Source organism: Medicago sativa, chromosome 8, assembly GCF_051527215.1.
Source record: "Medicago sativa cultivar Bolivia chromosome 8, Bolivia_mono, whole genome shotgun sequence".
Lineage (NCBI taxonomy): Eukaryota > Viridiplantae > Streptophyta > Magnoliopsida > Fabales > Fabaceae > Medicago > Medicago sativa.
In genome coordinates this window covers 10,632,288-10,656,489 of record NC_140756.1, presented here as the reverse complement: position 1 = coordinate 10,656,489, position 24,202 = coordinate 10,632,288, and the positions used below count along the sequence as shown (strand labels likewise).

Here is a 24,202-nt window from a genome sequence, read left to right as displayed (position 1 = left end):
AAAAAAGAAACCAAATACACACACACACCACTACAAACAATTGAAAAGTTGATTAAGGAAAACTCCCTCCCAAAAACTATTACTAATGCGGCAGCAATATACGATTGACAAAACAATCTTACTTGGTATGAGTACCGAGTGAAATAATAGAGAATAGTTCAATTCGGCATGACAAATCAGAAAATACAACACATTTTAAACATGAAAATAGAGACAACAATAAACAAAAGGCTACATTACACATGAAAATGGTTTTAGTGACATGTAATAACAAGAAGAAGAAAAAAATCATAATCTTACATAGAGTGACTTTTAGTCCATTGAAAACAAGTGGCATTTAGCATGGGAAAGGGAAAGAGTTTCCCACCATGGGACAATGTATTTTAACCATTTGATCAAATGAAGAACACAATCTTCATTCTCTGTCAACACTAGATCTAACCACCAACTCTTTACAACTCATCTCCCTCTTTTCCAAACCACCACCAGCAAACTTCAAAATCAACACTGTTCAATGTTCATGATCAAACTCAAGCTAATATTATTCTCCTAATTTTAGCATAAGACTGTTTACCATCCATGGCCAGTACCTCCGTTTTTCCGGCGACCTTTCTCCGCCGGGGTTGTTCAGTCCCTTGTAACTTAGATCCATTCGATTTTCTTGTTGAAGGGATTCGACCCATGATAGAACTAACTGCGGAGGTGACCATGGGAGTCTTTGTTGGCCGTGATTGTGAGAAAAAATTCTCGCCGGAATCTCACCGGCGATGCATTTGGAATTCACCATTTTCTGACCCACTTTAATCTTCACTTTCAGTTTTTGTTTTGTAATTTTTTTAATCAATAGTTTTCATATCAGTATGAGTTATTTACTTGTTTTGTGTAATATTTGGAAGTCCTGAACTCGCATTTGTTTTTAATTTAAGTATGAGCAAGAATACTCTTTTCCAGCGTTGTTTTCTGATAGGATTTCCACATCCAACATATTAATAAACAATCCACAACATAATAATCGCGTCTGATTACAGAAGCCATATTTAGGGTCTATGTTTCGCAACAACATTAAGATTCATGCATTCTTCGGTTAAAAAAATTAAATCCTATCAGTTTTTAAATTTTTTAGCTTTAAATTTTTTAACCGAAGAAGACATGAATTTTTATTTTTTTTTATCAGTGCATAAATGTGAGATTATTTTTAGGCGAAAGTCAAATATTTTGGTTACTCATCACCAAATTGTAGAACACCAACATATATGAAAAAAAGATCTAGGAAAGGATCCATATATGAAATTGAAATCATCAACATTTCGAAAAAATGGGACCCAAATAATATGGACCAGAGATTTTTTTTTGTGAAATAAACTAAATAAAACAAATATGAATGATTCCATAATAATTTCAAGTTAAAATAATTTTTTGTTTTAGGGGATTTTATGATTACACTGATCAAGAGAACATGAATTAGTGAAAACAAAAACAAAAATTTGTTATGGCAACTTGATTCCATAATCAATGATACAAGAATAAATATTTTATCTCACAGATGATAAGAGTCACACTATTTTATTCTCTAATTGTTTCGTCGAAAATATTTTATCTCAATGTATCGATGATAATTTTTCTTTTCTTATTATATTTATAGTGACATCTACTTGATACAAAAGGAAAGTTGATTATATTTATATTAAAAAAATTTAAATCCTATGAGTTTTATTTTTTATTTTTTACATTTAATTTTTCTAACCGAAGAATGCATGAATTTTAATTATTTTTTTAAGCGAAAGTCAACTATTTTGATTACTCATCATCAAATTGTAAAACAACAACATATATGAAGAAAAAAAATCTGGAAAAGGATCCATATGAGAAATTGAAAGGACAAATCTCAATGACCCAAATAGTATGGACAAGAGATTTTATATTTTTTTTGAAATAAACTAAACAAAACAAATATTATTGATCCCATAATAATTTCAAAATAAAATAATTTTTTGTTTTTTGGGATTTTATGATTACAGTGATTGAGAGAACATGAACTATGAAAAGATAAACAAATTTTTTTTTTGAAACTTGATTCCATAATGAATGATCCAAGAATAAATATTTTATCTCACATATGATAAGAGTCACTATGTTATTCTCTAATTGCTCCTTTGAAAATATTTTATCTCAGTGTATCGATGACAATTTTCCTTTTCTTAGTGATTATATTTATATGAGCATTTAAGATCAACTTTCCTTTTGTACGTCATGCACTATATCATCATCTTATGATCTTCTATGGTTTTTTTTTGTACTCCTGCTTAAGTAGTTGGCCAATGCTAACAAGATTGCTCTTCATAACTGGAATGTGCAACAATCCCAAGATAAGTGAATGTCCTCCTAATTATTTATCAAGACATCAACAATACCTTCAGGTGATAATGTGATGTCATCTGCAAACTTCACTTTGCTTTTAGATGTATTATTTATCTTCACAAATCAGTCCCTTTTTCTAGTCATGTGAGATGAACATCCAATATCTTTTTTTCAAGAGGCCAAGAACATCCAGTATCTAAATACACCACTTATCACCACAATTCAATTCTTTAATGGTTGTGACCTTTGACAAAACTTCATCATCATCATCTTATCTTGCTAATTTTACAACATCTTCACTTGTATCCTTCTTGTTTGCATAGCACTGATATGCATTTGCCATACTTTTGACCATTTGTAACATTGATCACTGTTTAATTTCTGTCAAATTTCTTCTTTCCTCCTCTACATATGATGTTTCCTCCACCTCTATAGTTTCCACTTAAGTTTGTTTGGTAACCACCATGTTTCTGATTTGAGGAATTGTTTTCTTGTTAGTTTCTTTCATGAGAGTTTCGATGGACACCTCTTCGTCTATTCGCTGTCCACTTGACTTTTCCTTTCTAATCTTTATTTGATTGTGCGTGTAATTTCTACTTTGACTTTGTCTGCACCATTTTCTTTCTCTGTTCATGAGCCTCCAATGATGCTTGCAGTTCTTCTTTTTTCATTGATGCAAGATCCTTAGATTCTTCCATAACTATTACGACATTGTCGAATCTTGGTGATAAAGATCTCAAGATCTTTTCAACCAAAGATCCAATTGACACAGTCGTTCCACAGTTGATGATACATACTTTTTATGTTACTATAGGTCAATTTTCTTGTAATGCAAGGGGCGGACCTCGACTTGCAATATCACTGTGGCAAAAAAATTCCGTCGAATAATTAAATTATATTAAATTTAATAAATTTTAGTAACCAACGCCTAAAACTAAAATCAATTTCAATTTCAGTACTGCTATCAGTCTCATTATCTTGATTCAATTTCTATTTTCTAATTCAATTACTCTCACTACTACTATCAATTTCAATATAGTAATTTCAAAACTGACCTGAAAGAGGAGAGAGATGAAATGGGCTGAGAGAGGAAAGAGAGAGAGAGAGAGAGAGAGAGAGAGAGAGAGAGAGAGAGAGAGAGAGTAACGGTTCATGGTTGGTTGGCGGTGTTGATGTGAGAAATCAGAAGGAAAACAGGTGGTGCGGTTAGAAAAGAAGAAGGAAAGGAAACGTGGGCGTGATAGAAATCAGAAAAGGCAGTGATGGGCTGGGTTCAAAAAAAATTAAAAACAATTGGACCTGAGCTGGTGTGGCTATTGCCACACCCTGTCTTGCTCAGGTCTGCCCCTGAGTGCAAGCCTTCATTTAATTAACAAATTTACAAATTCTTGAAAAGAATTCATTGATACTCTTCTTCTCTTCCATCCATTTACAGTAATTCGTACTATTTTTTGTGAGTTTGTGGTCTCACCTTCTTGATTTTTTCTGCACCACCACATGTTTTGTGCAAAGCATCCCATGCTTCCTTGTTGGTGCGGTAAATGGATAGTTTTTTTTGCTTATTTTATAATATTCTTTTACCTTATTTTATTTGTGGGATACTGATATGAAGCTAGAATGTTGATATATTAAGGAGTATCATTTTTCATATGCTGTTTTTGATGAAAGGAAATGGATTTGTGATTACTCTCATCAGATTGGAAGTAGCTAGCAAGCAATTTGTTGTCGGTGTTGGGCTTTTGGCTTGATGTATGTACGTTATTAAGCCTCGCTGGTTAGTGTGATTGCGTACTTTTAATTAAGCATCATGTTAGATGAGTGTAAAGAGAATTAACCATAATGGGTCATAATCTTGTTGTGCTATGCCTAGATATCATTGGACGGTAATGTTGCTATAATATGTGATATCAAATTGGTGGAAATGAATGTGTATTTAATTATTTATCTTGTTTGTTTGAAGTGTTATACAATTAGAGAATTCAGGTGAATTGTAAAAATACTAACTCCTTGTGATCAAGCCAGGGAGAATCAGACCTTGAGGAGGAACACACTCCCATGTCTAAGGCCAATACCACCAGGCCAACCCAAGTGATCAATTATAAATTTTTCTTCACAGAAACTTAATTTGGTAGCGTTGGCCAAGTCAAAATTTGACTTGTCTTCTTGTTTTATCTTATGTTTTAAATGTTTTTAGGTTGCCTGGAAGTGCTCTAGCAAATTGCAAAGCGTCTTGTTTTCTGTTTTTGATTAAAATATATTAGTTTTTTTTTGTACTCCAACTGTGATGAAAATGACACAGTCTAAAGTTTATCTTCTTTCTTTTATGTGTTCTCCTTTTATGGAGCTAGGCACAACTAATCTGATAAAATTTTCCACTGCTTTTTAAACATTAATTATTATTGTTATTACAATAATAATTAAGGTTATTGCACACTCTCCTTGTAATCATCATGTTGCTGATTTCTACATGTTATTTTGCGTTTTGATTACTCTTTTGTTTTTGTTTGTTGGAATTGATGAGAACCATATACTTTATCAAAATAGAGAGAAAGTTGAAATGTTGAAGAACATAAGAAGTTCCTTGAAGCCCTAAAGCTATGTGGCCGGCCTAGCAAACACATCAAGTTTATGATTGGTTTAAAATTTCCATATATTAATGTTGTTAGGATTGATTTCTGAAGGAAACTAAGTAACGAAGGAGTATGATTGTTCTTAGTCTAAGTTTTGAGATTGTTTATATTTTGACCACAAAACATGTTGGTGCAAAGACTGTTTGGTCTCAGGCACATCTTTTGAACCAAACTATGTTAAGATTTTTATGCTTCACAGTTCACTCCAAGGAATGTTAGAAGTGCTATTAATTGAAGTTTCTGATATTTTTGCTTTTGTTACTTTTGTATAAAAGAACACAGAGGGATTTAGGAGTAATGATATTTTTACTCTGCTATAGTAATTTAACACTCACCAGAATGCATGAGCCATGACCTTGGCAGTAACATTTTATAGACTACAGAGCTTAACGAACACGATGTTACGATGACACTGATATATCCAGGTAAAATGATTTTGATTATGATTTTGTTTGTTTTATACCTAGTATATGTAGTATATCGCACCTTTGTCATTACCATCGTTCGTTTGAGGATCGTCTATTTTAATATTAATATGGAGAAATTTGCTTAGGATAAAATTATTTACTATGCCTTTGTAAATAGATACAAAATTTGAAATTTGTATGTAGACCTAAACCCTAAATATGAAAACGACCAATACACAGCTATGGAGCTCGAAAACTGAATTAAAAACCAAAATTTGAAATCTAGGGTTGAGAGAGGAAAACCAAACCAAGGAAATGTGTAATCCTGCTTTCTTTCATTTCAACACTGCTGATTTAGTAAATATCCCACATATGTGTACCATGCTTCAACCAATAAAAATGATTGCAGTTCATATAACATCATCAAATGTAAGATTCATTTTGCAGTGAATATAATGTCATCAAATGTAATTGATTGTAATAGAGCATCATGACTAATTCAAACTTAGCAACCTCCAATAATTGAAAATAAGTCTCTTCACTGAGAGGAAATAAAAAAAGTATAGTCAAATAAAGAATCCTCCAATAATAGAAAAAAATCAGAAAGAGAAGCAAAAAGAGAACAGAAAAATAAATCAATTTCAGAGAAGATGCATAATGCTTTTAAACTAGATGAAATAGTAAAACATTGTCCCCTTTATAGTGAAGCTCTAAGCACACGATCAAATATCACTCTATCAACTTCATAAATCACAGCATTCCAAATGTGAACTGCCAAACTTACGACAAAAAAGTTAATCAAGTCTCATTATATTTAGTACCAACAATGGAGACTGAATAAGCAGAACTTGCATGTGCAATCTACGTTGCTATCTTGTGCTACATAACTTTACTGTCACTAATTCCGGCAAATTCAATACGTAGACAAAATTAGGCTTTTCAAATCATCTTATTTAGCATTATTTAACACTTAAAATATGAAAATTTATCTAATAATCAAAACTAAAGAAAGTTAAGAATGACAGTAGCATATGATTGGTTATTGGTTGAAAAACACAACAGCTAACGTAATTTTTGGAATTCTTTTAAAACATGCAATGCATTGAAAAATGAGGGAAGGGGAAGAAATGTCAAATATATTGCTTCTATCAGCTTGTTACACGAGATTTTAACAAAATCTTATGCACATTCTAAGCATTAATTTGGCATTTCGACAGGGGGAACACTAATGCCCCCAAATAAATTTCGACAAATGTGAACACTAATGCCCCCAAATAAACAGATTTAGTAGCAATGATAACAAGGTCACCATGCAGAACTCTTTAATCCTTCAATTTCAATAAGCATTCAAATGATCATTTTCATCCATCTTACAGTTATAAATCTAGAAAATCTCTCAACTCCTATTGCTAAGCCTGAAATCCTAAAACAAACACGGTTACAAAGGAAAAAAATGAATAATTTAGTTTAGTGGAGAGGACCAATACAGTATTTATTATGACTTATGAGAAAATAACATGATCAAAGAAAATTAAGGAATTTAGAGTTGTAATTATGTCATTCCACCAAAAAGAGTTGAAAATGAAGTGACGTGCATGTAAATACAAGGGATGGCAAAATAAGGAACATTTATTTATGAAGACTAAACCCAATCTTTGAAATGACTATTAGGGAGAGATCACACCTTAGAGAGATACAAATCAGTCAAATAAAAGTTTGCCAGTTCCATCCCTTCTCACTTTGGACAACTTATTAAGAATGTTGAACTTGTTGGTTAGGTCCACTGAAATATCATCAATAATCATTGTTTTCAAAACAAGTCCTTTTTGCAGGATATACTCAGCAAATAATAGCTCATCTGGAAGTCCTTGATATCCTTTAAACTGAATAAAAGTTAGGTGTGATACGATACAATTAGGAACACTTGGTTGTGTAGCCCATCCTGCTAAATGCGATTTTTCCTGCCGACAACAAAAGACACCACAACATACATATGATCTAACGTTGCATATATGGTAATAAATCATGTTATATGTCATAGTGATCATTTTGAGCATGCATAAAACGAGGGCATGTTTAATCTATTTCATATAAGAACATTGAATTGATCAATTTTACATCAATAAGTGATGTACATGAAGCAAAATAAACCATTAAACAAACATTAAAACTCATCAAACCTTGTCATTTTGAATTATGAGAACTTGAAGATGATGACATGTCTGAAGCAAACTCAGCAGAAAATTCGAGTTGAACCACGGAAGAATGAGTTCCAAATGAAGTAAATGGTAGAATTCTGGAAAAGGTAGATCAGCAGGGCCACGAAGGAGCCACTGGTTTTTTCAAAACAACAAGTAGTAAGACGTATTATTAGCTAGTAAGACACTAAACCATAATTTCGAATGTTCTTTATGATATCCAATAATATCACTAAAGATTAGGTTGGGATTAGAAAGTTAATATGTGTGTGGTATGTACATATCTTTTACTCTACTATCCCAGGATTATTGTTAGTCATATTAGGTATTGTGTGGATTGATTGTATTCCAAGACTTGTGTATATATGTGTACGCATTTTATCAGTGAAAGACATCAGTCATTTACAATTTGGTATTATATCTATATCCAACCATGATAATAAACTGTACCTTTGTTGTTGAACAACCCAACACTAGATGTTTTATCCCAGAGAGAGCATTGAGGAGCTTGAGTAAACAAGTGAAGAGAAAAGAATGATATCCTGAGGAAGGAAAAACATCAAGAGACGCTCTCACCACATTTTGTAAGTTGCCAACGTCACCGAATCTGATTTGGGTCAGGTTAAGATAGTATATACCAGGCGCAACACTGCCAGTATCAAAATTGATTTTCAACCTCTTCAACGTAGGTGGCACACGAAGATCGCCAACAAGAAAATCGGTGTAATTCCCATAAAAAAAGTAAGTATCAAGAGTTTCTAGAATAGGGCAGCCATCGAGGAATTCGTTCATTTGAGGCATGCTCATAGCACAGACTTTCAACTTCTTTAGTGACGGTAAATGAAAATCCTTAGCAAGTTGTGATTCAATAAATATATCACTATGGAGGCTGAGAGGAGTGTAGCAATATAAGTAATTTTAATAATAATTAAAAAAACAAATTCTATTATAAAAAAAGAATTGAATGTGCTTGCCTGAGGGAAACGAGATTAGTGCAACCAGAGAGGAGGGTGATAGGCAGGTCGTATTCCACAGAAAATTCATTATCATCGACATCGAGTAGGAGGTCGAGTTCCTTGAGGTGGGGCCCAGTGACAGTGCGGATCCATGTGTCGACTGAATCTATGCAGAATTCGTTTTGCACGAGCAATTTCGTACACGACAGACGCATCTTCTTTATTGGGTAGGGCTTACGGAGAGAACGGAGAGAAAACACATTGTTTACGAAAACCGCAAAGGTTTTGTTAGATTCAAAGGATTTGTCGGAAAAGTCAAGAACCGTGAGGTCCTTCCAAATATGGCGCCACCTGCGTGCCAAAATGCTTGTTTGAATGGAGGTTTTGGTTGGAAGGAAAGACAGGATGTGGCTTAGCAAACAATCTGGGAGACTACTGATTCTATCTTCTTTTTTTGCAGATTTTTGCCGTTTGGAGTTCGACTCTGCCATTGTTGATTGGGGGTAAGCTTGGTTTCAGGTTGGAAGATGAAGGCTATATCCGTGGGTTATATATCAAAATAATTTTTTTTTTTGCGGAATTATTAAGGAAAAAAAACGTGTTCATCCTATACCCGCTCACTCTAAACCCTGACTATATTTAAAAAAAAAAGGGTTAATATTTTAAATTTAGACTATGGCTGTGTTTGGTAACACAAAAAAGCTAGCTTATAGCTTGTTGGACTAGCTTGTAAGCTTGTTGGATGAAAACGTGATGTGTTTGGTAACAAGTTTTTCTCACGAGCTTATAGCTCTTTTTGAGAAGCTATTTCAAGTAGCTTTTTAGCTTATAGCTGATAGCTTTTCACATTTTCTTCCATTTATACCCTTTAATATTATTTTTTATTTAAAAAAACTACCCACGATAAAGAAAAAACTTCCCACGCTGTGTTAATGTTTTTTTACGGTTGCCTTATAAATTGCTTTCTATTTGAATTTTTATTTATTATTTGGTTGGAAATATGGTTCTTAGGTTATTTTTTATTTTATTTTTTATACGGTCTCATGTTGCTTTCTATTTGAATTTTTTATTTATTTTTTCAGATGGTTCAAAATATCGTTCTTAGAATCTTATATTTTGGGCAACCAGCCCCTTGCACTATCCATATGCACCACTCATGTTGTAGTTTTTTTTTTTTTTTATATATTATCTTTGTTCACTTTTTTTTTTCTACGTTGCTTTTAATTCATATAACATAATGTATAATTTTAAACAAAATCTACAATAAATAGTTAAGTCATTTTAGTTAAACACAAAATATTAATTGAATTCATAAAACACATTTATCATTTTAGAGATGAAATTAATTTGAAATGAATTTAAATATTTAAAAAAGAATTGAAAAAGAAAAAAAATTATGTCTAAAATTTATTAAAAAAATAAATAAACAAACATGTCCTTTTATGTCATTTTATATTAATCAGTCACTTCAACAACTAATTTTACCAAACACATTATTTTTAATAAGCGAGCTTTTCAGCTATAAGCTATCAGCTATCAGTCATCAGCTATCAGCTAGCTTTTTAGCTATCAGCTAGCTTATCAGCTATCAGCTAGCTTATAGCTGATTTTTACCAAACAAAGCCTATAATACATGTGAAGTCTGAAAAATGACCCTGTGAAATAAAAAAAAACACATATTCAAACCATGTAATTTGAGATTCTTATTATTTTTTGACTCTGTAATATAATTGAAGTCCAAAAAAGCTACTTAGAAATTGAATTTTTTCATGATTTTTTAGACATGTTAAGGACTTTAAAATATAACTTTACACAAAAAAAATAGAAATTTTCAACGAAAGACGAATTAATTATGAATTTTTAAAGTGTCAAAAACTCAAAAAACAAAACAACGAAAACCCCAACCTAAAAATTGAATTTTGAGTTGATTGTTTGTAGAGACATCTATAGAAATACTTAAAAAGGAACTGCAAAGTTTCATAGTATTTGAAAGGCGTTTCAATTTATCTTTATTTTTCAACCAAAATGTATGAAATTGCAATTTTGTTCCGAGTAAGCGTATACTCACGGGTCAAATCATGTTCTCTAATGTTATAGAAATGGTTAGAACATCATAAAAACCTTAACATTAAAATTTTGGAATTTTTAAACGAGATACAAATTAATTATGAATTGTTTAAGAAATTCATAATTATGGGAAATAAAAATTCATAATAAATCCGCCCCTAGTTGGAAAAAATCTAATTTTTTGGGTAAAGTCATGTTTTAACATCCTAAAGATGCCTGAAAAAATCATGAAAAAATTAAATCTATAGATCACTTTTTTGGACCACATGTATATTAAAGGGTAAAAAATAAGAAGAATTTCAAATTACAGGGTTAGAATATATATTTTTTATTTTACGGGGTCATTTTCCAGACATAGCGTATTTTAAAGGGTTAATTAAAAAAAATCAAATCTTTCTCACAACATATATATTTTGAGGCAATTTTGGAACAAATCATCTATTTTTTATAGGTTTATCCAAATAAACTAAATTAATTATTGTTTTTAAAATGTTTTTTGTTACAATAAACAAACACAAAATAAATTATGATTTTTTATGAAATCTTTAAAAAGATAAACTTTAAACTATTGAATTTCAAAATCATTTTTATTTAAATATGTAACAAACGAGCTATATGAGACCGTTTGTTATAACTTTTTTAAGAACAGAATCATTTTTTTAGGAAAAAATCATTTTTTTTAAAATTTCACTTTAGAAAGGATTGTATCCGTTTGTTATTATTTTTTAAAGAAATCATAATCTACAAAAAAATCTAAAAAGAACTTCAAATAAAAATCTATTAAGAGTAGTTTTTCAAAAATATATTTTTTTATAGCGGAAAGAAAATAAATATCAAAAGATCAATGTAATTTCTTAATGAAATATGTAACACCCATACTAGACGTATCTAGAAAGTCTAGCATGTGCGTTAGATTAGTACTGGATACATTAAAATTTACAACAAAACAACTACGAATGAATATATATGTATACAACCAAATGCGTTCGTACATAATATTACAACTCAACTTTTCTAAAGTATAAAGAATGCGTCCTTGCATATCCATCTCAACCTGCAGCGGTACGAACGAACACTTGTCGCATCATCCATTCGGCTACTAGCTTGCTAATCCAACCTGTTTATCTGAAACAAATAAGGATTGGGATGAGACATAATGTCTCAGTGAGTTCCCCTAAATCCTAGGCTATAGGTAACCTCAGGGGAAACCTACGGTCACCATGTGTCTAAAATACAACCTGACGGTTGATTATACGTGTGTGGGGACTTGCATACTTAGACGGTCGTGCATACTAGGGCCGTCATAGTCTTATCTCACTTGTTATAGGCTTCTCTTCCTATACGTGTCATGGCGGTCAAGGGGAATCTAAAACCGCAATGCCAAGAATACGCTCTACGCATCAAGGCCTAAGCATACTATAATCATGACACAATTCTAAACCGGACGATTAGGGGAAACCTAAGATCGTCATCGGTATATCTTTATCTATTCTCGCTCTATGCATAACTATGTTGTATCTAACAACATATTCTATCTTGCTATCATGCTAGTTTTGACGATCTACGTCTATGTTCTACTATTCTTGACGATCTACGTCAAGGCTCTACTAATTCTTGATGATCTACGTCAAGGCTCTATGACATAACATAAATATATCTAATAAATATGCATAGTCAAGTTCATTCATAAAGTTGGCGTTTAACAAACAATTATTATCTGAGTTCATTTTACGGAAAGCCCCGAGTGGAGTAACCCCGAGCGCAATCCCTATCTATCCGATGGAAACCTATCTAAGGTATAACCAACGACACTCCTGCAGTGACTTGCGGGATCCTTACGGCTAACCCCATTTCACCTAATGGAAACCTCTTGAACCAACCTAGTGTGGACACAAGAGACACGACCACTACATCTTGCTTACTAAGTGACATGCGGGTTCCTTACGGCTAACCCCGTTTCACCTAATGGAAACCTCTTGAGCCAACCTAGTGTGGACACAAGAGACATGGCACCTTAACTTTAAAGTCTTGGTCTATATATATGCATGAGTATTAAATCTATGCTAGCTATCTCTTTTACCTCGGATGCCTATACGTTCCAACTAGAGGTAAACTATATGCTTGTTTAACTTGCTATGTGAAGAGATGTCTAATCAATTCACGTCTTGCCATACTCGTATGGCTCTCTAGTTTCTATACGAAGAGAATACTCTATATCACTTCGCATCTAATCAAGCATACTACTCATGCCTAACATTCTATTTCTTTACTAACTATTCTAGTTCTTGACAAGCTATGTCAAGGCTCTACTTTCATCCCATGCCTAGTTCTTTGCTACCCGAGTAATTCGGCTAAACTCTCTTGAATCACTCTTGCCATTCATGTTAAGATTGCCATGATTTTCATTTCTAGAATCGTTTGATGTTATGTGCATTGCCTAGATGTTGTTTTGGGGTTATAAAGTTGTAAAACATCGAAAGAAAGTCTTCAGAGTGCACCACCGACCCTAAAATGGGCCAACAGGCCAAAATCATATTGGCAAGGTCAGAGGCCTGCGCTATTAGCGCACCTGGGGCGTGACCTGCCTGGAGAATTTCGCTATTAGCGTAGATTTCGCTAATAGCGTAGTTCTTCGGGTCTGTGGTACCAAATTTCCAGTTTTGACCCAAAACTTGTTCAGTTTGATCCTGCAATGCACCATAATCATCCAGCAACATATATATACATTTATAAACATATTTCATGGCAATTTAACATCTAATCAACAAGAATTTATCAAAAGAGTATTAGGGTTCTAATCCCCTCATAAACATGAATCAATCCTTTAAACATGGAATTGCACAACCCAAAGGGTGGTAATCTATCTATGGAACTCACCTAACATGATCCTTGCAATTCCAAGCATCAACCCTAGCTTTGCTTCATGCTTGATCTATAGCCCTTTCCTCCAAACCTTGCTTTAATCTCTTCCTCCACTTGTTTCTTGGTTGCTAAGCTATCCAAACCATACTTGATCATGTATTGAAGGAAGATTGGATGTCTTGGAGAGGAGAGGGAGGCGAAATTCTAGAGAGAAGGAGGAGAGAAATATTTTCCCAAAAACCTAGAGAGAGAAAGTGAAGTGGAAAATGAAGAAAAATGGCCCTTGTGGCCTTATATAGTCACTTGCGACATTTTACCACTTTGCCCTTCGCCTTAGTCGTGTTTACCTGACACTGACACATAAGCCCATGCTCGACTGATATTTCATAAAAACATCTTCCGTCGTACTTGACGTTCTATAACACTTAATCTCTGATATCTAGCTCATACCTGACTTATGCCATTAATAGACATTTACATGATCATTTGTCCTCTGACGCGTCTAATGGCTAATATTCCGTTACTGTTAAGCGGGATATTACACTCTACCCCCCTTAAAAAAATTTCGTCCTTGAAATTTAGAAATCATCTACAATCATCACAACTAAAATCTGTCTCCTTTGGTTTCTGCTGTACAATATCTGATCAAAACCACTCTAGGAAGGTTGAAGAATACTTTTCTCAATAAAGCATGCAATTTATCCTCTTTCTTATTCTGCATATGATTGAATATGGTCTCTTCAATCTTACTATCTTTATCAAAATCATAGAACTGTCTGAGAACATAGTGATTAAAACTAACTTTTATTATAAGAGGATTGCTTGTCTCGGATCTATTCCTTCTCTGCTTAGCATGAACTCTGCATCTACGTAACTTTTCTCTATCTGAATCACTCAGGATTTGCCTTTAAACTGGAGTTCTACTGATATCCAGGTTTGCCCTGCAGTGCCTACGTGTATCTAACACATCTTCCATGTATACATCTTATCATGCATACATAATCTGTTTTACCGCACATTGCGATTTATGCTTCTTACTGTTGCTACTTATCTTGATGATTCTACTCATCTCTAATCATAGCCTTATGAAACCTTTCTATCTCTTCATAATCTCCCTGTACTGCAATTCATGGGTAACTTGTCTAGCTTGGCATGAAGAAGTGAACTCAACTACACTGATTCATCTGACAATCTATTAACCTGTTTGGCGGTTCACATACTCTTGAAACTTTCTACTAAGTCCTTTTGCACTTGCATTGAACACTCTTAGCACAAATCCGTGCATCCCGTATGACACTAATATCACATGGGCCTTGTCATTCATTCATAAAAACTTTATCTTCTAGTATTGGCATACTTTCTAGCGCCATTGCTTGTTAGTTAATAACGATACTCATTCTAGCTTTTGTTTCTAAGAGTTTCTAAACTTTAGTACATAGGTTCTTGGAACGAATAAATACATGACTAGAAAAATATCATTTTTAAAACTGAGTCTATACTAGTACTGCAGAACCACAGGACGAGTCTCTATATCTGAAAAAGGTTTTACGACTCTCCTTCACACTTGTCTCAAACAAGCTGGTCCTGAAGTCTGTACGTCTTAAGTGTGTTGGAACAAAATGTGTTTAACAATGAACCTTAAAGAGTTTTGATGATAACAAGGTATTAAAAATTGTAAATTGGACTAGCTAATATTTGTTCAAGTGTACAGGACCATAATTATAAAGTCACATCATCATTGGTTCTGAATGAGCAAATAAAGAGCAAAAGAAAATGAAGCTTAGATGATTCTGAAGGCAAAGCGCTCCTGAAGTCATGCTGCTCCTGAAGAAATAGCGCTCCTGAAGTAAGCTGCTCCTGAAGAATAGTGCTTCTGAAGACAAGAGGTCCAGAAGCCACATCATCAGAAGCTGCGTCACCAGAAGCTGCAGAAATCATATCATCAGAAGCTGCATCATCAGAAGCTGCCTCATCAGAAGCTATTTCACCAGAAGCTGAATCTCAACTGAATTTACAAAAGATTCAAGATTTGAAGAATTATCAATGCAAAAGCTGTCTATTGGATTCGAAAACGCAAACGAAGGATTAGTGGAGTTTTGCAACGGTCATTTCAAAGGTGTTTGAAGGCTTGTGCTTGCAATTTGGACGAAAGCGTTGACATTGTACTTTGTACGAATTGTACAACCACGTTCTCCACTACTCTGTTTTGTGTCCACGCTACAAGACAAGAAAACAGCTCCAGAATACGGTCTCGCCTGCATATATGTTCCTTTGGATAAGGAATGGATTTCAAATTGGTTCTTCATAGGACAACAACCAAATCAGGCAAAAGATCATTGGTGAAAGATCAAGCTTCACTAACGACTCTTTGGTGTGCTGGCAATTTCATAACGTCTCTTTCACACCTCTATATAAAGGAGTGAAGAATTAGAGTTTTGGTAATGCAAGAACGCTAAACGAAAGACTCACAAGATTTTCACAAGTACCAAACCTCTGCTGAAATTGTTCTGCATTCACTTAGAATTTCTGTGTCTCAAAGTCATATCTTAGAAATTCTTAAGTTCATTGAGTCTGTATCTGATTTGTATTGTGAGCACCTCTGATTGTATATCAAGTGTTCAACCTTAAACAATTTTCTGTGTAATTTTGTTTAGTTAGGAAGTCTCTTGCAGTTGTGCTTGAGCAGGAAGTCTCTTGATTGTGTTCTTGAGCAAAGGAAGTCTCTAGCTTGTGTGCTTGAGCAAAGGAAGTCTCTTGCTTGTGTGCTTGAGCATTTGTAATCAGATATTACTCATAGTGAAATCTCCTTGGAAGTGCAAGGGGGACTGGACTACTTCCGGATTGTGGAAGGAACCAGTATAATTGCTTTGTGTCGTTCTTCTTCTCTCTCTCTGTTTTATTCCGCTGCATTTAGATTCTGATTATCACTTCAGAAGCTGTCTCACCTAGCTTCTGATCAGTGTGTTCAGTTTTTAGGAGAAACGAAGAATTTTTCAAAACACAATTCAACCCCCCTTCTTGTGTTTTTCTCACCTTCAATTGGTATCTAGAGCCTTGGTCTGTTGTGTATCACTTAACCGTGCAACAGTGAAAGATCTGAGAAAAACATGTCTACTCCTCCTCCTACTGGTCCTAGTGATACTAGCTATAAACATGTCTCACATGATTATAGTGATAGTAAGAAAACCAGTGTTGGAAAAGTTCCAAAGTTCAATGGAGATGCTGAAGAGTTCTCTTGGTGGAAGACCAACTTTTACAGTTACATCATGAGCCTGGATGAAGAATTATGGGATATTCTGGAAGATGGTGTTGGTGATTTAGTCCTTGATGAAGAAGGAGCTGCTGTGGATAGAAAGAAACATACTCCAGAACTGAGGAAACTTTACAAGAAGCATCATATTATCAGAGGAGCCCTTGTCACTGCCATACCCAAAGCAGAGTATATGAAGATGAGTGACAAATCCACTGCTAAAGCTATGTTTGCTTCTCTCTGTTCAAATTATGAAGGGAGCAAGAAGGTCAAAGAAGCAAAGGCTCTCCTGCTTGTACATCAGTATGAGTTATTCAAGATGAAGGATGATGAAACTATTGAGGAGATGTACTCAAGGTTTCAAACCTTAGTTTCTGGGCTACAGATTCTAAAGAAGAGCTATGTTGCTTCTGATCATGTAAGCAAGATACTCAGAAGCTTACCTGCCAGATGGAGACCAAAGGTGACTGCCATTGAGGAAGCTAAAGATTTAAACACTTTAAGTGTCGAAGATCTTGTTAGTTCTCTCAAAGTTCATGAGTTAAGTCTTAATGAACATGAGTCTACTAAGAAGAGTAAATCAATAGCTCTTCCATCCAAAGGCAAGTCATCAAAAGCTCTCAAAGTAGTTGAATCTGAAGAGGAAGAACAGTCAAGTTCAGATTCTGAACCAGATGCTGCTGAAATGGCCATGCTCTCAAACAGACTTCAATATCTGGCCAAGAAGAACAGAAAGTTTCTCTCCAGAAGGGGTAACTCCAGAAGCTCAAAGAAAGAAGATCAGAAGGGATGCTTCAACTGTAAGAAGCCTGGACACTTCATTGCTGAATGCCCTGATCTTCAAAGAGAAAAGTCAAAGGACAAGTCAAAGAGGTCTACATTTAAACCAAGCAAACTCAAGAAGCAGATTAAGCAGAGTTTAATGGCAACCTGGGATGATTTGGGTAGTGAATCTGGATCTGATAAAGAGGAAGCTGATGAAGATGCAAAGGTAGCTGTTGGGTTGGTAGCAACAGCAACTTCAGAAGCTGGATCAGATTCAGACTCAGAAGATGAAAACGAGGTATATTCCAAAATTCCCAGAGATGAACTTGTTGAGTCACTTAAAGAACTTCTTACACATTTTGAAGTAAGAACCAATGAGTTGAAGGATTTAAAAGAAAAATATGCTGATTTGGTACAACAGCAAAAATCAACTCTATTGGATCTGAAAGCTTCTGAACAAGGACTTAGGGGCTTTGACTTCATGTGTAAAACATATGAAGATCAGCTCAGGTTCTTATGTCAGAAGCTACAAGAAAAGTGTAATGAAAAACCTTTAAGTAACCATGAAATTGCTCTTGAAGATTTTATTATATCTGGCATTGACAGAAGCAGAGTAGCTTCTATGATTTATAGCATTTACAAGAACAATGGCAGAGGAATTGGTTTTCCAGAAGTGAAACTTGAGAAAACCAATCTAAAATCTTGTTGTGAATGCATCAAGGAAGGTCTGAAAACATTCTTTGTACCAGAAGGGGCTGAGTTGGAAACTGTTGTTCAATCAGAACCTGAAGCTTCTAGTCCTAAGGCTAAGATTACTTCAACGCCAAAGAACTCTAAGTCAAAGGCTATGATCAAATCTGATTCCAAGACTTCAAAGGTCAGGATCCTGAAAAGATCAGAACCTATTCCTCAGAGTCTGGTGAAACCAAAATCTGGGGTTCTGAAGTCTAAAGTTTCAGAAGAAGATAGTTACTGCTTCTGAAGTACCAAAACCTAAGGTGATGGTTAATCAGAAGCAACCCAACTCACAGCACAAGGTACAAGAAGTGAAGAGTAAAGCCTTAAGTACTAACCTTCCAGGACCCATAGAACAATGGGTACCTAAATCTAAAAATGTCAATGATGCAGGTATGTCTAAGAGCAGTGCCAAAGCAAAGATCATGGTACCTAGACAGCGGTTGCTCAAGACACATGACAGGAGACAAGTCCATGTTCCTCAGCCTAACAATGAAAGAGGGAGGAAGTGTGAAATTTGGGGGCAACCAGTCAGGCAAGATCATAGGTACAGGAACCATTGGTAATTCCTCTACCTCAATTAATAATGTATGGTTGGTAGATGGTCTTGAACATAACCTTTTGAGCATTAGTCAATTTTGTGATAATGGTTATGATGTGCTTTTTGAAAAACCCAACTGTACAGTAATCAACAAGAAAGACAAATCCATTGTGTTCAAGGGAAAGAGAGTTGACAATGTCTATAAAATCAATTTTTCTGAACTGGCTGATCAGAAGGTGGTTTGCCTACTATCAGTGAATGATAAGAAATGGATGTGGCACAGAAGGTTGGGACATGCTAACTGGAGGTTAATCTCTAAGCTTAGTAAGTTACAACTTGTGAAAGGGCTACCAGACATTGACTATCATTCAGATGCACTCTGTGGTGCATGTCAGAGAGGGAAAATTGTGAAATCATCTTTTAAAACCAAAGACATTGTTTCAACCTCAAGACCTTTAGAATTACTCCATATTGATTTATTTGGACCAGTGAGTACTGCATCCCTATATGGAAGTAGATATGGATTAGTCATTGTTGATGATTACAGCAGATGGACTTGGGTGAAATTCATAAAGAGTAAAGATGTTGCGTGTGATGTATTCAGTAGCTTCTGCACTCAAATTCAATCTGAAAAAGAATCAAAAATTTTGAAAGTCAGAAGTGATCATGGTGGAGAATTTGAAAATGAGCCATTTGAAGCTTTTTGTGAAAAACATGGAATTTTCCATGAGTTCTCTTCTCCTAGAACACCACAACAAAATGGGGTTGTAGAGAGAAAGAATAGAACTTTACAAGAAATGGCCAGAACCATGATTCATGAAAACAATTTACCAAAACATTTTTGGGCAGAAGCAGTGAATACAGCATGCTATGTTCAGAACAGGATCTATATTAGACCTATTTTGGAGAAAACAGCATATGAACTCTTTAAAGGAAGAAAACCCAATATCTCTTACTTTCATCAATTTGGATGTACATGTTACATTCTGAACAACAAGCTCTACCTAAAGAAATTTGATGCCAAGGCCCAAAGGGGAATCTTTTTAGGTTACTCTGAAAGGTCAAAGGCATACAGAGTGTATAATTCAGAAACACTTTGTGTTGAAGAATCTATGCACGTTAAATTTGATGACAAGGAGCTTGAAGATAAAACTTCAAAGCAAGGTGAAAGTTCTGCAGAGATACAGGTTCCTGAAGCTACTCCAGAACCTGATCAGATAGCTGAGTCTGAAGATAGTCCAGAAGCTGAACCCACATCAGAAGCACAAGATGAAGCTGCTTCTGATGAAGCACAAGATGGCTCACATTAAGCAGATCCTCCCAGAAACACATTCAAACACAAGTCTTCACATCCTGAGGAGCTAATCATTGGAAACAAGGATAGTCCAAGAAGAACAAGATCACATTTCAGACAAGAGGAGTCAATGATTGGACTAATCTCAATGATTGAACCTACAACAGTTGATGAAGCACTTTCAGATGATGGATGGATCCTAGCTATGCAAGAAGAGTTGAATCAATTTCAAAGAAATGATGTGTGGGATCTGGTACCCAAACCTCAGCACAAGAACATTATTGGAACAAAATGGGTATTCAGAAACAAGCTGAATGAGCAAGGTGAAGTAACAAGAAACAAAGCCAGGCTTGTTGCACAAGGGTATAGTCAACAAGAAGGCATTGATTACACTGAAACGTTTGCTCCAGTTGCAAGATTGGAAGCAATCAGGTTACTTCTTTCCTATGCAGTTAATCATGGCATAATATTATATCAAATGGATGTCAAGAGTGCTTTTCTAAATGGTGTCATAGAAGAAGAAGTGTATGTCAAGCAACCTCCTGGATTTGAGGATATTAAATATCCTGACCATGTTTTTAAACTGAAGAAATCACTATATGGCTTGAAACAAGCTCCCAGAGCTTGGTATGATAGACTAAGTAATTTCTTAATCAAAAATGATTTTAAAAGAGGACAGGTTGATACTACACTCTTCAGAAGGACCCTTGGGAAAGATATTCTTGTTGTGCAAATATATGTTGATGATATAATATTTGGTTCTACTAATGCATCTCTTTGCAAGGAATTTTCTGAGTTGATGCAGGATGAATTTGAAATGAGCATGATGGGAGAGCTGAAGTTCTTCCTTTGCATTCAAATCAATCAATGCAAAGATGGAGTCTATGTTCATCAATCAAAGTACACAAAGGAGCTTCTGAAGAAGTTCAAACTTGAAGATTGTAAAGTGATGAACACTCCAATGCACCCCACGTGCAACTTAAGCAAAGAAGATGAAGGAGCTAAAGTAGATCAGAAGCTGTATAGAGGTATGATTGGTTCTTTGTTATACCTCACTGCATCTAGGCCAGATATTTTATTCAGTGTATGCTTGTGTGCAAGATTCCAATCAGATCCTAGAGAATCTCATATGACTTCTGTCAAGAGAATCTTCAGGTATTTGAAAGGAACAACTAATCTTGGACTCCTTTATAGGAAATCCTTAGATTATAAGCTAATTGGATTCTGTGATGCTGATTATGCTGGTGATAGGATTGAAAGAAAGTCAACCAGTGGCAACTGTCAATTTCTGGGTGATAATCTTATATCCTGGGCTAGCAAAAGACAAACAACTATTGCTATGTCTACAGCAGAAGCAGAATACATTTCAGCTGCAAGTTGTTGTACACAACTACTCTGGATGAAACATCAGTTGGAAGATTATCAGATGACTGCTAACAGTATTCCCATTTATTGTGATAATACTGCTGCTATTTGTTTGTCTAAAAATCCAATTTTGCATTCAAGAGCGAAGCACATTGAAATCAAACACCATTTTATCAGAGATTATGTTCAAAAAGGAATTTTAGATATACAATTCATTGATACTGAAAATCAATGGGCTGATATATTTACTAAGCCTTTAACTGTTGAAAGATTTGATTTTATAAAGAAAAATTTGAACATGCACTTTGTATCTGATTAAATGCTTGCTTGCTCCTGAATAGGATTTTAGGTTCTGAAGTTAGTTCAGAAGCGGTAGTCCATCAGAAGCTCTTTATTGAGGTTCTGAGGAAAACTCGCTTCTGATGATGACGTCAGCATCTGAAGTCCAGAAGCTGGATTTGTTGCTTCTGAATAGTTGAATTAGTGGAAACGTTGGAAGTTACCTTTTAAAAAGTAACTTCTGGCCCACTAACTTGGTAGTTACTTTGTGAACTTCTTACGTGGCCTGTATGTGTTGGTGTATAACTAAAAGGGCAATGATGATTTAATAGCTTTGAAAGTACTTTTCACGCGCCCCCAATTTTGTCATTAATGTTATGTTTGTATGTCTCTTTTGAATTGCAATCGTTTTACTTTTAACACTTTGACAATTCACACACTACTCACTCACAACAAACACATTTGCTCTCAAACCTCTTGCGAAGTAAGCGCATTCTCTCAACCTTAGAACCCTAAAATCTTCATCTTCTTCAAATCTTCGTCAATCATCAAATGGCATCATCAAGCTCGCAACGAAAAGTTTCAGAATCTACTTCATGGATGGTCCCTGAATTTGACTACAAAGGAAGAAGCATGAAATTGGAAGAATGGGAACTACAAGTTCAAATAGAAAATCCGGTGGATTTTGAATCACTCGCCTTCCATGAGTGTTGGATCAGAAGCTACTATGAAGAGCAGGAACTTATGCATTACTTCAAGATGTTGAATGGACCAACATACGAAGCATTGGTAAGACACTTCTGGGTGAGGGCCAAGGTTTATGACAAAGTTGCGTCTATAACTGAAGAAAGTCAAATGGTGTTGATTTATCCCGAACTGAAAGGGAAGACCAGAGAAGAAATGGGACTTGAGCCATTTACAGGCATTGAAATCAGGTCAAGTATTTGTGGTATTCCAGTAAGAATTGCGGAATGGCAGATAGAAGCTGTACTCTGTAGAGAGGCCTCTGGAAAAAACTCTGGAATTGATCTCTCAAATACAGCTGAAGAACGCCTCTGGAAGGAAAAAGTAAACTTGGCACTGTACAACTCAACGCAAGCAGGAAAGTATGCTGATCTAAGCATGGATAAGAAGCTGCTTCTGAAGATTCAGAATGAGGACTTACTTCCATGTGGTGGAAGTGAGAAACCCAATTTGGCACAAAAGGTCTTTCTTCAACACTTCATTAAGAAGGAGAAAGTGAACGTGCCAAAATATATGTTCAAATACTTGATAGAGTGTCTGAAACAGAGTCAGCTGCAGAATAGAACCTGGGTACCTTATGGAAGACTCTTGTCAGAAATATTCTATCAAGGAGGAGTCTTGGACAAGCTAAGCAGTGCTGAAGCCTTCACAGACGAGTTGCTTGATACTAAAACTGGAAAGTTCATTAATGCACAAACCCTCAAGAATATGAAGTTGATCCCTGTTGTCACCAAGCTTCATACAGATTTGAGTGAATCACTTGTTAAGTCTGATCTTATGAAGGACTTTCCACCCATCTGCAAGAAGGATCCCATTGAAGTGCAGATGTACTATATCAAGGAACATTTTGAGGCAACCAATCAGAGAATCAGATTGGAAGATATTCCAGAGGAAATGTATGGTGGTGCTCTGCCACGAGCCAGAGGCAGAAAGTCAAAAAGAAAGATGACTGCAGAGCAATATCTAGAGGTTGAACAATCTGCTAAAAAGGCAAAAGTTGCTACTGACAAGCTCAAAATTGGTAGTTCATCAGTACCTTCTATTGAAGAAGCCATTGAAGACATGGATTCCAGGATGATCATGGATGTTGGCATTACTCTTGATCAACCTGCAATACCAAAGAAGAAAAGGAAGCAAGCAGTAAGGAGGACCAAGAACTTCCCTCATGTTTCTAAGAAGACTGAAGTTGCTACTATTGTGTCAGAAGCTATTGGAAAAGCTATGGAGATTGCTGCTGAGCTACAAGAGTCTGTAGTTTCAGAAGCCAAGCAACTGTTGCTGATGACCAGTGAGTCTGTTAAAGAGGATTCTGATCCTGAACCAGAGAAGGTAATTAATATATCATCAGATTCCGCATCCACACCATTATCAGATTCTGATGATTCTGATGATGATATACCCTTAGCCCAACTCTTTCAAAAACCAGTAAAAAGCAAGTCAACACCAACCAAAACCAACAAAAAGTCCTCTCAGTCAACTACTTATGAACCAGTTGGTCACATAATTAATGAGAAGTTGGCTGAAATGGCTGTGCAGAGAGAAAAAGTCATTGAGACTATTTTTCGCCTTAACCCTCAACCTCTTAACATTCAACCTCTCAACATTTTCAGAAAAGGCCTCTGAAGCAACTCCAGAAGCAGCTGCTTCTGAAAATGTTGTTTCAGAAAACCCCCATCAACAAACACCAGAACCACATAAACCCACAACACCCCCACAATCACCAACAGCTACCATTGACCCCCAACTCAACA

At 35.2% G+C, this 24,202-nt stretch overlaps 1 protein-coding gene across 1 annotated transcript; it reads right to left on the bottom strand.

The window, feature by feature from the left end:
- Positions 1–7,006: 7,006 nt before the first annotated feature.
- On the bottom strand, positions 7,007–9,040 carry LOC146896855 (F-box/FBD/LRR-repeat protein At4g26340-like). The gene is made up of 4 exons (XM_085736350.1): positions 8,568–9,040; positions 8,044–8,482; positions 7,576–7,728; positions 7,007–7,356 (listed from the first exon to the last, which is right to left on the bottom strand). The coding sequence occupies exons 1-4, from the start codon at positions 9,038–9,040 to the stop codon at positions 7,096–7,098; spliced, it is 1,326 nt and encodes a 441-aa protein (XP_085592476.1). The 3' UTR covers positions 7,007–7,095.
- Between the last annotated feature and the right edge of the window lie 15,162 nt (positions 9,041–24,202).